This window comes from Mesoplodon bidens, assembly GCF_964165515.1.
Source record: "Mesoplodon bidens genome assembly, chromosome: 3".
Classification (NCBI taxonomy): domain Eukaryota; kingdom Metazoa; phylum Chordata; class Mammalia; order Artiodactyla; family Ziphiidae; genus Mesoplodon; species Mesoplodon bidens.
In genome coordinates, this window is record NC_138178.1 from 73,938,472 (window position 1) to 73,953,141 (window position 14,670).

The 14,670-nt window shown below is 36.8% G+C and overlaps 1 protein-coding gene across 5 annotated transcripts in view; it reads right to left on the bottom strand.

The window, feature by feature from the left end:
* MEF2A (myocyte enhancer factor 2A) overlaps nt 1-14,670 on the bottom strand; it is a 170,271-nt gene that overhangs the window by 30,169 nt on the left and 125,432 nt on the right. For all 5 annotated transcript variants that reach the window (XM_081228555.1, XM_081228559.1, XM_081228557.1 and 2 more), the window contains 2 exons: nt 14,142-14,361; nt 13,339-13,398 (listed from right to left, as the gene is read on the bottom strand). In XM_081228555.1, coding sequence (XP_081084681.1) covers nt 13,339-13,398; nt 14,142-14,361 — 280 coding nt within the window. The remainder of the gene's footprint in view (nt 1-13,338; nt 13,399-14,141; nt 14,362-14,670) is intronic.

Consider the following 14,670-nt stretch of genomic DNA (forward strand, 5'->3'; position numbering starts at 1 on the left):
CTCATGAATATCTAACCATGTCATCTTTGAATATTTTAAAAATAAGCAAAGAGAGTGAAGCAAGTCTGAAATACATATAAAGTTTAAGACTAATGCCACTTGTTTCCAGTCTTACTGCTTGGATCTGCTGACAGAAACTTAAAACACAAAATATGTTTCTAATGGGGCATCTCCAACTGGGGACCAAGATAATGGGGATATATAAGAAGATGCCTGAGACCAGCCTATTCATTCATTCTCATGACAACAAAGGCACTCCTACTAAGTTCTGGGCACAGAACTAGGTATCAGGGCATCTCCTTAACTGAAGCTTATTAAGCACTCAGCTCTAATGCCTTATTTTCACCAAGTACTTCTTCCTTATGGCTCTACCTGTACCTGTTCTGTTCTTTAGCTACCATTAAGGTCTTCTTTAAGTATTTGTTATTTATCTGACTTCAATCAACTAATTCCTACTTTTTAACTTTCCCTAAAGAATTGTCTATCTTTCTTAGAGAGGAAATAAGGAAAAAGATACAGTGTGGTATAGGTTCTATTGTATATACACAGTACTTTTGGGCACCAGTTGAGATAGAAAATTAATGTAAGGGATCATCCCTATTTTCATGGATACTGCAGTCATTCTAGTCCTCCTCATGTGTAGCCATGTGGTTTGGGTGGGGCTGACTCCACTTCAATCCCCCTTGCCGCAGACTGGCTTGTTGATGGGCATTTGACTTAGGCCCAAGCCAATGAGTATACGGCATTCTCCCTCACCACAGTGATCAGAACCTAGGTAAAGCAGTTGCTATATGGTAGTGAGAAAGGCTCCTTGCTGCATTCCTCAAAATGTGACTGGGGAGGCATTTTATTCTCAAGCCATTTTGAGACTCAGAAGAAAGTCAGAATGAGAAAAAAGCTGACAGAGAAAGGAGAACTGAAAATAAATGAAGTAAAAGCCCTACCATGCTTATCGTCTATACCACTTCTTGCTCTTTTCAGTTACATATAAGTTAGTAAATACCCTATACTATTTAAGCCTAATTAAGGTAGTTTTCTGTCAGTTGCAACTGATAGTATCCTATTACTATTCATCAGCTTACAGTTCAATGGTGGAGATAATGTCATAAATCAAAAACAAAGTAAAGTAACAATATACGGGAACATAAATGTTTGTTTATAAAACAGAGGCTACGTATACTATTTTGATTTCTAAGTAAATCTTAAATAAAGCAGGTGAGAACAGAAAACGTTAACTAAATGATATATTTTAAAAATATTTTGTGAAAATTTAATTACTAAATTTAAGATGTAGTGTTAACTGCCCATAAAAAATACAGCATAGGTCACTCTACTATTCCATATTTTAAAAATAATCATCAGCTTTATAATAACCAAAACATAAAAAATTAAGTTTACCATGTTTATGGTATACTTTTAGCAACAGAGACTTAATTCCATGAATGCTTTACTATTATTCTATTTTGAATAGTGCTTAGTACCTAACTCTACTCTATTACAGTATATAGATGTTAATTTAAGGGCACCGAATAAAAGAAAACTTTGTTGGCTTAAGAATTCCACTCCTAGTGTTTATTACAAGCTGACCAGAAACAAAATATTCAGAATAGTGAACTACAAGTTCCTGGAGGGCTGAAGAGGCCTCTTGAATTCTCTGGGTGTGACTCAGCATTCACACATCAATAATAGCAACCATCTAAAATCAAACAACACAAAACTACCTTTACAACACAAAACTACCTAATTTAGAATTAAACTTTTAAATGTCTATTAGGTGTAGAGAACTATGCAGTGAGGAGGTTATAGGAAGGGATTAAAAAAAAAAACCCTACATGGTCTTCAAGCAGCTTTTCACCTAGTTAGCAAGAACAGGCATACACCAGAGAGACATGTTGTTATGTCAAAATTATACTTAAGATATGGGCAACACAATGAAATGTAACCACAAAAAATTTACAAGGAAATAGAAAGCAAAGCACTGATACAGGCATGTGGGCTTTTAATTAGGGAAGACTTTGTGGGATCAACTATTTAAGCAGTCTGAAAGGGCAAAAGATAATAGAAGGCAGGCATTATGAATAAATGTGAGAAAAATACACTAAAACATGAATGAACAAAGTGTGACTAAGGAATGGTGGGGCAGATAAGCACAGAGTCCATGGCTTCAGCAACTGTCACAAGGAAAGGGCACTTGTATTTATTCTGTTCTTTTCCTTCCAGTATAAAGCAAAAAAGACAACTTTAGAATCCTCCAAAAAGGACTTCCCTGGTGGCGCAGCGGTTAGGAATCTGCCTGCCAATGCAGGGGACATGGGTTCGAGCCCTGGTCCAGGAAGATCCCACATGCCGCGGAGCAGCTAAGCCCAAGCGCCACAACTACTGAGCCTGTGCTCTACAGCCCATGAGCCACAACTAGTGAGCCCATGTGCCACAACTACTGAAGCCCGTGTGCCTAGAGCCTGTACTCTGCAACAAGAGAAGCCACTGCAAGGAGCAGCCCATGCACCGCAACGAAGAGTAGCTCCCGCTCACCGCAACTAGAGAAAGCCCACGTGCAGCAACGAAGACCCAATGCAGCCAAAAATAAATAAATTTAAAAAAAAAAGAATCCTCCAGACACCAGATATTACAAATGTATATACATGTCTGTGTTAAATACATGCAGGGACTAACCAAAACTGAGTATCTGCTGTGTGCTTAACACTGGCCTAAAACCTTCCTAAAATCTCACCCTGAGAAGACTAGTCTAAGACGTGAAATATAGTACAATGAGCACTGCAATGAGTTCATGACAAAACCCAGTTATGTACTCTGCACATATTTTTCAGTTTAAGAGCTTCTGTACTGGGCTATCAGATCATTTTAATTCTATGAAAGTTTCTTGAATGGAAGAGAAATATTTAAACCCACTAAAATCCACATAGTGTTTGGCAGTTTATAACATTCTCAGGAACAGAATATGTAACGAATAGGCTCAATTGATGAATAGATATGTAAATTCTAAAATTAAAAAATGTAACTAGAAAGAGATTAAGTTCTTGAAGTTCTGCTGAAGGAAATGAATGCTTCAGTATATTTGCTTATATTAGAGTTTGAAAAGATATGTTATTTAGGTGAATTATTTATATGAGAAACTAAAAATTAATGTTTTGCTAATGTGATATAATCAACTTTGTTGGATCCTAACCAGAACATTTTCAAGGGACAAGGAAAACAGAGAAGTGAGGTGCGTACTGGCCTGTATCTCTTCAGCACTTGTCATTCAAAATGTTGGGATTCCAGATGATCAGTGCTTCTTTCTCCCTCCAAGTTACTCTCACCCAATTCCTCTTGCTTTCTCCAAAACTTTTACCAAGTGACCTACCATTTTTAATTCATTATGTGATTTAATTTTGTTGTGGGGACTGATACTTCAGTTAACCTTATGAGGTTATTCCCTGCATTCTGCTTCCATTATCTTGAAGGGGTATGTATTAAATCTGGGCTGAATCTCTTTTCCACACTCCAGAAAGCAATTTCCTGCACTCTGTTAAGCTTCAGAAAGCAGTGCTGTTAAAAAAACAAGCTCTGCACTAGGCCATCCCCTGTGGAGCAGAGCTCATCCATGAATTGGGCAGAGGTAGCTGCTAAGCAAGTCATCTGGATATAAAATGCTCATCAAATAATTTTATACAAAAACCTGAAGGTTTAACAGAAACCAGTAGAATGTAAGTACAAATTAAAAGTGCTTCTCTTAAATAATGGCATGAATGTGTGTTCTTAATTTCTCTGATAATATATAGAAGATTCTTATTTACTTGATTTGCACCCAAATCTGAAGGATAAAGCAGTATTTCCTCTCAAATACATTATAAGATGATGCAAAGGTGTAATTTAGAAAAACGCATTATCAAGAAGCACTAATGTGCTTTTCCCATGTGGAATCTATGATGCTTTTCAGCTAGACGTGGTACCATAGTAACCCATGAGAATCAAATTACAAGAATGAAAGGGGACCTAAATGCACGATATTTCTGAGTATAAAGTCAGAGTCTGCGGCAGACGATTACAGGCTGATGTAAGAGTTTGGTAACTTGCCAGATTGAAACAAGATAATCTTATGTGCACCATTTGTTATTTTGTGGAGTGTAGTGATATACTGCCTAATGTGTGCCTTCTTACCTCCTGTTCAATTTTCATGACAAAAATGAAGATATTGTTGGGATAGACTTTTGAGGTATATACTTTAAGGATATAACTCATCTTGTCACAGAGTACAAATTTAGGAATAAAGTACTGAATCTAAATGAATAAACCCAATTTAATGTGACTTTTGTTAAAATGTGTTTTCAAGCTTTATGATAACTTATGCCCTGACACAAATGTGACAAAAATGCTTTCGAGCAAACTGCATACTAATGCTTCCAGAAACTTGACAAAGCTGATCTTAATTATGGTCCTACAGCTCTAAGGCAAGTCATTCAATTATATCAATCTGGCTTCTATTTCAGAATATCGTATCATCTGAAATACTGCACTGAAGCAGCTGGAAAGCACTCCCATGTTCTTAATACTACTCTTTTAGGGCTATTACTATGCATCTATTTGAGAAGTTGAACTGACATACAAAGGATTTTGAAAATCTCAAAAGATTCTGAAAAATTCATCCAAAGCAAGGTTCAAGAATTAATTTTATCATATTTGACAATTTTTTCATAAAATCTGACAAACTTTCAGCTGATTATTCAATAAATAGGTAAATAAATAAAAATATACTTTAAAACTCTATAAAATTATGTCATTTGTACAAAGAAGTGAATGAGGTTTCTAAAATTTAAAAAGACCATAGGTTTTAAAATCACTGATGACGTATTTACTTGACTCAGTGGAAATTCCTATATGATGAACAACATGGATTCTGTCCATTAGAAACTTATGATCTAAAACAATCATGAGATCCTGGTTCTTCTGTATTCCCTCTCAATCCTTCCTACGTACACAGCCCCAAAGAGGCTACGGGTCTCCTTCTCTTTCAGAGACTTCATGTATCCCCATGGCTTCAACCACTGCCTCAGTATGACTCTTAAATCTGTAGTTCTGCTTTGTGTCTCCTAATTTCCAGTCCACATGCAACTATCTGGTGGGCACTGTTCCCCAGATATGCTGCTGTCATTTCAAACTCAACCTGTTTTAAACACCTGTACTACTGTCATCCTCCATCACGTCCATCCCCACTTTCACAGAGCTATCAAGCTTTGCTATTCTTTCTTTATACTGCCTTTCTCCTTACCCATCTCTTCTTTTTAACTGCCACTGCCTCTGCTATAACGCAAATCCTTATTACCTTCACTCAACCCATATCAACTCCAAGAGCTTGTTGAGCTCTTTCTAGTCCAGTGTATTTTTTTCTCTTTCTCAACATGTTTTTTAAAAAGTTAAACTGCTGGATTTGGGCAATTTTACATTATGCTTGATCTTTGAAAAGAGGCCCAAAGTTAAAAAGAGTTCCCAAAGTCATCTGAATTACAGTATTATCTGAGTATTAAATGTAAATTCTCAGTAGAGAAATTTACCTAGTAAACCATAAGCAATAAGCAGATTGCCTCCATGAAAGATATATACAATTTACAATACATACAAAACTAGCAGGTTTTATTTGGACAATAACATAGATAAAATACAAAAAATCACTTTACAAGGAAAAGAACAAATGAATGCTCTAATTTACTATAATAATTTTATGACTGTAGATGTACCATATCAATATAGCATCACAGAAAGTTCAGAAACTAGAAAACAGGAGGGAAATCACATACTTCCACTATTCTAACATAACTATTATAATCATTTTGGATTTCTTTTCCTTTTATCTTCCATGTGTATATTTTTTGCATAGTTTTTTTTGTTTGTTTGTTTTTGTTTTGTTTTTGCGGTATGCGGGCCTCTCACTGTTGTGGCCTCTCCCGTTGCGGAGCACAGGCTCCGGACGCGCAGGCTCAGCGGCCATGGCTCACGGGCCCAGCTGCTCCGCGGCATGTGGGATCTTCCCGGACCGGGGCACGAACCCATGTCCCCTGCATCGGCAGGCGGACTCTCAACCACTGCGCCACCAGGGAAGCCCTTGCATAGTTTTAAATCAACTAAAAATTGGAATTCAGTTGAAATTTTTAATTTACTTTATTTTTATACTGTTGAATATGTTGATATTTTCCTATTATTCCCTACTATAAATAAAGTTGCAGTGAACCTTTACATAGTCTGATTGATTTCTTTAGGAGAGATTCCTAAAAATGGGATTACTAGGCTTAGAGGAAAACAGGTTTTTATGACTACTGAAACATCTTGTCAAAAACTTTCCAGAACGACTGTTACTAATTTCCAATTCCATAAACACATAACCAGATCATCAGTTTCACCCACCTTCATCAGCTTTCCATGTCACAACAAAAAGTGGTAATAGTTGGCAATTACTAGGTGGGGTTGTTTTTTTTTTTGCATTTTTATTTGAATCTCATGATTACTATCAACGATGAACATGCTTTTCAATTTTTAAAATACTAGTTGGGTTTCTTTTTTGGATTGTACATTTAAGTACATTAAATGCCTATTCATTTATCAAATATTCCCCTAGATGTGGCCTGTATTTTATTTCACTTTTTCTCTTAAGAATGAGAAAAATCTATTATCTCACATAAAACTTGGGGAAAAGTGGTTGCAGGCTCAGTGCCTTCAACAGCTCAACACAGAGGACCCACAGTCTTTCCAGCTTTCCACTTTGCCATCCTCAGCTTGTTGGCCTGTCCTTTTATACTGACTCGCTTCATGATCTCAAGATGAAGCTGCATATCTAGCTGCCAATGCAGACAATAATGTTCAAAGATTCAAAAGGCTGCCAAATCTTTGTGAGTGTGAATGTATGTGTGTGTGAACTTTTTTCTCTCTAGATTTCAGAATTAATAGTATAACTACAATGTACATTACATTCTCATAGTTTTAAAAGTGCCTCCACATTTGTGATTATAATTACTTTTTTATATCAAAGTATTATATTTATTTTAAAAACTTTTAATACATATACAGAAAGGTGTACAAAACAAAAACTTAAAAGATCAAGGATTTATCATATGAACCATGTAACCATAGAACCCCAAAGAATATTGCTAGTTTCTATAACCCCAAAATACTCCTATTGTTCCACCTACCAAAGTGGCATATATCATGACTTTTACAGTAACTTCATGTTTTTTATAGTTTTACCATCTACCTACACAGACATCCTTAAAACTATAGCTTTGCTCATCTGCTTTTCAAACTTTATGTAGATAGAATCATTTAGTATTGGCATCTATCTTCTTTCATTTGTATTAGTTTGGTGAAATTCATCCATGTTGTTGATTACTGCTATAGTTCCTTCATTTTCATTGCAGTACAGTATTACTTCACATAAAGGTACTATCACATATTCATCCACTCTACTACTGACAGAAATCTGAATTATTTCTACATGCTGGCTGTAACAAATAATGCCACGCACATTCTTTTACATATCTCTTGGTGCTCATGGTGCATATATGCATTTCTCTAGCATATAAGTATGAGAGAAAATGCTGGGTCATGGAATACACATATTTACAACTTTAGTAGATAATGTCAAAATGACTGCACCAATCTGTACTGCCATCATCAGTGTATGAGAGTTTGGGCTTTTCCATACCCTTGTTAACACCTGGTATTATCTATTTTGCTTTAGCCGTTCTGGTGGGTACCTAATGCTGTCTGTGGTTTTAATTTTGCATTTCCTTGATTACTGAATCAAGCATCTTTTCACACATTTATTAGACACCTGGATAGCTTCTTTTGTGAAATGTCTGTGTTCTCATGCACATTAAGACTTAAATTTCTCTTAAAGCACAGCTTTACCTGTATCCCACATGGGTTCTAAAGGGCTTCTTGAATCTATGGCTTGATGTGTTTTGTCAGGTTTGGAAAATTCTGTGATTATCTCTTCAAATACCACTTCTGGCCAATTTTCTCTCTTTTTGCCTCTGGGACTCCAATTTTAAGTATGTTAGACCTTCTCGCTGTATCCTTTAGGTCTTACTCTTCTTTTGAATTACCCATTCTTTTATGTCTCAAAAATTCTGAATATTGTTCCTATCTTTTAGTTCACCAATTCTCACTTTTGCTTTGTCTAATTTATTAAACCCATCCAGTCAGTTCTTAATACTATTACTTTTTTTAGTCTAAAATGTCAATTTTTAAAGTTTCCAGTTCTCTGCCAAAATTCTTAATCTATTTTTGTATCTTCCTGGTACAGTAAATATTGTTATGTTAAAGTCAAAGTCTGTGCCTAATAACTCCAAGTTCTGGAGTTCCCAGGAGGCAGGTTCTACTGTCCATTTTTTTCTGCAGGCTTTCATTTATGTTGTACTGCTCCTGACTGTGCCTAGTTAGTAATCTGCTGGTATGTCAAGTACAAATAATAAGGCCTGGGATGGTGTTTTACCCTTATATTATTTTTCTAAAGAGTATTTGCCTTCCCAGGCATCCTGGGGACCCTAACAATATATCACCACAATCTAACTTCAAGAAGTGGGATGATGCAAATAGGAGATGTATCTACTATGAGGGACTGATAACCTCTGATTCATGCTACTTCTAGGGTCCAGCCTTTTGGGGACTCAATCCAAAGTGAGAAGAATATACTAGGCCCTCCCAATTCTCCGTGGGCCCTGAACTTTGATCCCTCTGTCTCCCTATGTCTCTGAGGCTATTATACTCAGCTTCTTTAAGCAATCCACTGTGGAAGTGGCCACTACCACCTAGGAAAAGCAGCCATAAATGCTGGGTTCACCTCTCTGAGTCTCTGTCTTTGTCATTCCCTGGATCTTGAGCCAGTAATTCCTCATTATCTTATTAGCTCTGAAATGCTTTCAAGCAGATTTAAAAAAATACTCTGCCTAGGATTTCTAGTTGTCCTCAGAAAAAGAGTTGGTCCAAATGACCAAGTCTGCCCAAATGACCTGTCTTTCCCAAAATATGTTTTATATGACACTAATTCTGAAAGATGCTTTTTCATGAGGAAAATAAAAATGAAGGGTTCTACTGTGAAATAGCTTTGAGTAACCATATGTTTAAAGATTCACAAAACAGGTTAGCATTTTAAAGGCTCTGGTAAGCCCTCCAGTAAAGAAACTGGTTTAGTTTTATTTAGCACAAGGTTTGCCAAACACATAGGTAAGTCCTTCTTTTCATATGGTTCCAGGAAACATACTTTGAAAAATGTAGATAAGAAATCATATCCACAGCTCTTAATATATTTTCTTCTAAATTTCTATGGGAATTTAAAAATGTTTAATCTTTTCATTCATAAAGATTTCAGGCATAAAATTGAGTTTAAACTATTTTTCCAAACTACTAAACCAAAATGGCACCATTGTTGAAAATGGGCTAAAATACATTATTTAACCTTCTTCGCAAAAAAATAACACTGGTCCGGGAGGATCCCATATGCCACGGAGCAACTAGGCCGTGTGCCACAACTACTGAGTCCAGCACGCCTGGAGCCCATGCTCCGCGACAGGAGAGGCCACTGTAATGAGAGGCCCATGCACCACATCCAAGAGTGGCCGCCGTTGGCCGCAACTAGAGAAAGCCCGCGTGCAGCATGAAGCCCCAATGCAGCCAAAACAAACAAACAAACAAAAATAAACCCACTTCTAAAATACCTATGACAGACCATTTATTTTGGAGCGGGGAGGAAAATTTACAGCAAGAAAAACTTTAAACCCATGCATGCTATAAGTACTACACAAAAATAATTACTTCCACTTGGTATCTGAATTAAGTGATACACGATGTCTAGTTAGTTGAAACTGAATTCTGAGGTGGCACATGTTAAAAAGCAGTTATAACAAAAATGTCATCTAGGATATAATCCAAACAAGGAGAATTACATCTAGCACAGGTTAAATAGGTATGTAAGAGTATGAATCAGTGAAGAATCAAGATATTCAATCTTGATATAAGTCTGAGGTTATATTGTGTTATAAGATTGTTACGAGAAATAGATTTATCACAGAACTACCATACGACCCAGCAATCCCACTACTGGGCATATACCCTGAGAAAACCATAATTCAAAAAGAGTCATGTACCAAAATGTTCATTGCAGCTCTATTTACAATAGCCAGGACATGGAAGCAACCTAAGTGTCCATCAACAGATGAATGGATAAAGAAGATGTGGCACATATATACAATGGAATATTACTCAGCCATAAAAAGAAACGAAATTGAGTTATTTGTAGTGAGGTGGATGGACCTAGAGTCTGTCATACAGAGTGAAGTAAGTCAGAAAGAGAAAAACAAATACCGTATGCTAACACATATATATGGAATCTAAGAAAAAAAAAAAGGTCACGAAGAACCTAGGGGTAAGACGGGAATAAAGACACAGACCTACTAGGGAATGGACTTGAGGATATGGGGAGCGGGAAGGGTAAGCTGTGACAAAGTGAGAGAGTGGCATGGACATATATACACTACCAAACGTAAAATAGATAGCTAGTGGGAAGCAGCCGCATAGCACAGGGAGATCAGCTCGGTGGTTTGTGACCACTTAGAGGGGTGGGATAGGGAGGGAGGCACAAGAGGGAAGAGATATGGGAACATATTTATTATGTGTAATTGATTCACTTTGTTATAAAGCAGAAAGTAACACACCATTGTAAAGCAATTATACTCCAATAAAGATGTTAAAAAAAAAGAAATAGATTTATCTCTGTATGTATGCAGTAATAGAAATAGTTTTAAGTAACTCACTAAGCACTTAAATATTTTAATACTTACTTGAATCTTAAATTTTTATAAAAATTCATGTTCACTAATCATGATCATTAATGTAATTATTAACACTATTAGCACTAAACATATTAAAATAGTTGTCTATGACTGGGGAATGGAGGGTGCAGGGAGAGGAAGGGAATGGGAGTGGAATAGAGGTATAAAGGGAAAAGTGAGTAACATTCTGAGAGATGTTTTGTGCAAACCATTGAATACGTGCCATGATCTGAGGAGTGTGACTAATGTGACCTTCCAGACCTGAGGGTCTAGAAAGGGGGGAAGGAAGCTTACAAATGAAGAAAGATGAATTTTAAAAAAGAAATAAAAGCAACAGGATTAGATTATATGTAGAAGGTCAAATTAGGATGATGACAAAGTCTGAGTCTGCAATTACCAAAGGGAACACAGAAAATTGAGTAAAGACAAAGTCTAGATTTATAGTTGCACGGCAGATAAGAAAGAATAGTATAAAAGCTTTAGGGAAGTGTGGAGAGTACAAAATCCAAAAAAGAACAAAAAGAGAACTGAAACACTTGTTTGATAGGAGGAAGAGCCATGTTTATCAAGCCAGAGGTATGAAAAAAAAATAAAGGCAAAGGGAAAACACATTAGAAATCTTCAAATAGTTAAACCCCATTAAATAAAAATAACTTTGGAAATAACACCAAGAGCTAGTCAAAATTAACATTAAATAAAACAGAAATTATTAATTTCAGCCATAACCAGGCTGCAAAGCAGAAGGGAGAGCAAGATGCATAGTGCTGGAAGAATAAAAGCATACGGGAAGGGACTTTCCTGGTGGCGCAGTGGTTAAGAATCTGCCTGCCAACACAGGGGACACGGTTTCGATCCTTGGTCTGGGAAGATCCCACAGGGTGCGGAGCAACTAATCCCATGCACCACAACTACTGAGCCTGTGCTCTAGAACCCACGAGCCACAACTACTGAAGCCCACGTGCCCTAGAGCCACAACAACTGAGCCAACACGCCACAACTACTGAAGCCCATGCACTCTAGGGCACGCGTGCCGCAACTACTAAGGCCATGTGCTGCAACTACTGAAGCCCGCGCCCCTAGAGCCCATGCTCCGCAACAAGAGAAGCCACTGCAATGAGAAGCCTGCGCACCGCAACGAAGAGTGGCCCCCACTCACAGCAACTAGAGGAAGCCCACACGCAGCAATGAAGACCCAATGCAGCCAAAACAAAATATTTTAAAAAAAGCATATGGGAAAATGCAATATAAAAAGAGTATATGGGCACATAAACAACTAAAATAGAGCTGAAAAGAAATAAACTATAAATATTAGTAAATACACATACAAGGATAGCAGTACTAATGTATAACTGGTAAGACCTTTATGAATTTTTCCACATTTAATTATCTGTTAATAAAATATCCCACAACAGGTCTTATCTGTTTAATTCCATTAAAACAGCAATTAATACAGTGACAGATACAATTAGGTATTTATTCCTACTTTAGGTCACTAAATGTTTTGTAACTTGTCTCACTCAATAATGTCCATTTATTTCTTTCTCATCATTTTAAATTATTCAATCATCTCTAAAATTTTCTTAAGGCAGAAGCTCCTCATATTTTTGGAATAAATGGGTTGAATATATGTAATAGGGAATTTTTCTTATAAGTGATCTGTTTTCAGATGTCTCTTTGAACACACAATAGCTAGAAGCAGGGAGGGAATTCCTGCCCTTGTTTTCAGATAAAAATGATGATAACTGTGATTATCACAGATGAAGAGACCAAGACGACTAAATGTGATGGTAATCCAAAGGGATACAGTTATTCTTGTGACTCTTTGACATACATGCCATGTTTTTGTAATGTTAAGATCACAATCTATCTTTACCAGCACTTCAGGGCTAGGCAGACAGACACATTTATGACATGTTTAAACTGCTAGTCATCTTGGCAGGGGTCCCAAAGCAAAAGAGCCAATCTGGCAGCAACCACGACAAAATGTGAATGCTCTACATGTGACTACCAAAACAGATCCTTCAGAGACAAACTTCTCAATTCTCTTTGTGTCTCTAGAAGTAGGCCCACCGTTTCTTCCTATTGCAATTTCTCTGAAAACATTTCACACAATTGTAAGATATAGCAGTCTGCTAACAGTCTAACTCTGGTAAGGACAGATGACACAGAAAGCTTCTCCTTAAGAAACTGTCTTGATGTAAAAATCGTATTAAGGCAATTTAGTCTTTAGAAAAGAACAATGTCTGCTATGAAGGAGGCACTCAATAAATATTTATTGAATGAATGAGTAACTGAACGTAGGGCCAAGGTATGAGGAATAACATGGGGATATGAAAAAATGTTAAGTATCAATTAGTGAAAGCACTAATTAAACAAAGCGCAAAGGGACATGTCTACTCTAGTCTATATCCCCATATTTTCCTCTTCATTTGGTAGAAGGCCTTGTTTGAGGGAAAATATTCCTTTTATCTCAGATAGGACAGATGCCTACAAAGTAAAACAGTAGGAATTCACTCACCCACTGGGCTGCTTCCAGCTCCATTTGGCACTGTGAGGTCTGAAGTGCTCAACATCCCACCTAACAACATTAGAGAGAGGAGAGAGGGAATGTGAATTGGCTCTCCTTATCTGAATAACAAGGAATTGAACAGAGGTAACTCTCACTCCATTCCTAAAAAACACAAAAATAAAAACTAGCCCAGTTTGAATTTGGTGTTAACGTGTAATATGATGTAGTCAAATATACAGTCACTCGCCTATCAAGTTCTGGACATGTCTGCCTTCTTGCGCATCAATACCAAATGGTGCATATTGATAAGAATGGGGAGAGTGCTAATGGAGTGCTATAAAATCTAGGAATAATGGGAGAGGAGACACTGCATTACACGCAGTGATGCAGTAAATACACCGAAAATTTCTGCTGAATTAATGAACAAATCAGACAGGGCGAGATGGAGAAAACGCTCTAACTCCAATCAGGTGAGTCATCTCTCCACATTTTTAACATGAATGGCTCATACTCAATTTTAAATCTTTGCCTATGATATCTTTAACAAATTTTCCGCCTGTCTAGTATGGCTTTCCCATGATAAGGAAAGCTTTCCCAGGATAAGGAAAGCTTTATTTGTTCTACAAAGACTAGTACAAGGCTAGAGCCACAGATTTTCAAAATAATACTTTAAAATGGAGGCAATTATGTAGTAGTGACTCTTGCTCATCAAAGCAATAAAATTAAGAGTAGCAGAATAAGAAACTGTTTATGTTAGCAATTAGTTTTTTCTTTCTTTTAAAGAATCGGCAAGAACAAATATCAGGACATACCTGCACTGCCAGTACTTGGTGGTCTCTGAGGGGCTCCAGGGGATACATTTCTATGTAATGTGGCTTGAGGTGGAGAGAGCATGTTTGAATCTCCTAATGTTGAGCTGGCTGCCAAAGACGGGGACACAAGTGAACTCCCTGGGTTAGTGTAGGACAAAGCACTAGGGCTGGTCACAGGGACTGTGACAGACATTGAGAAGTTTTGAGGTGGCAAACCGGGCTGTAAATCAAGAAAAAGGAAGAGAAAACTATTAGTTTCATTCTCATCTATATTAAATTTAATAACTTACGAACTTTAATTTGATAAGGTAACACTAGTTACTAAAAGCAGAGGATCGGGATAGGTTCTTACTAAATCAATTTGCAGGTTTAAGCTATTTTCTTTACAATTATATTTGGACATGAGAATGTTTAACATGAACATTTCCAATTTCCATTTTTTATATATTAATACATATGTACTAGTCTAATGTATATATTATGTATTTCAAATATTCAGAGATGAAAATGAGAGGTCAGAACCTGATAT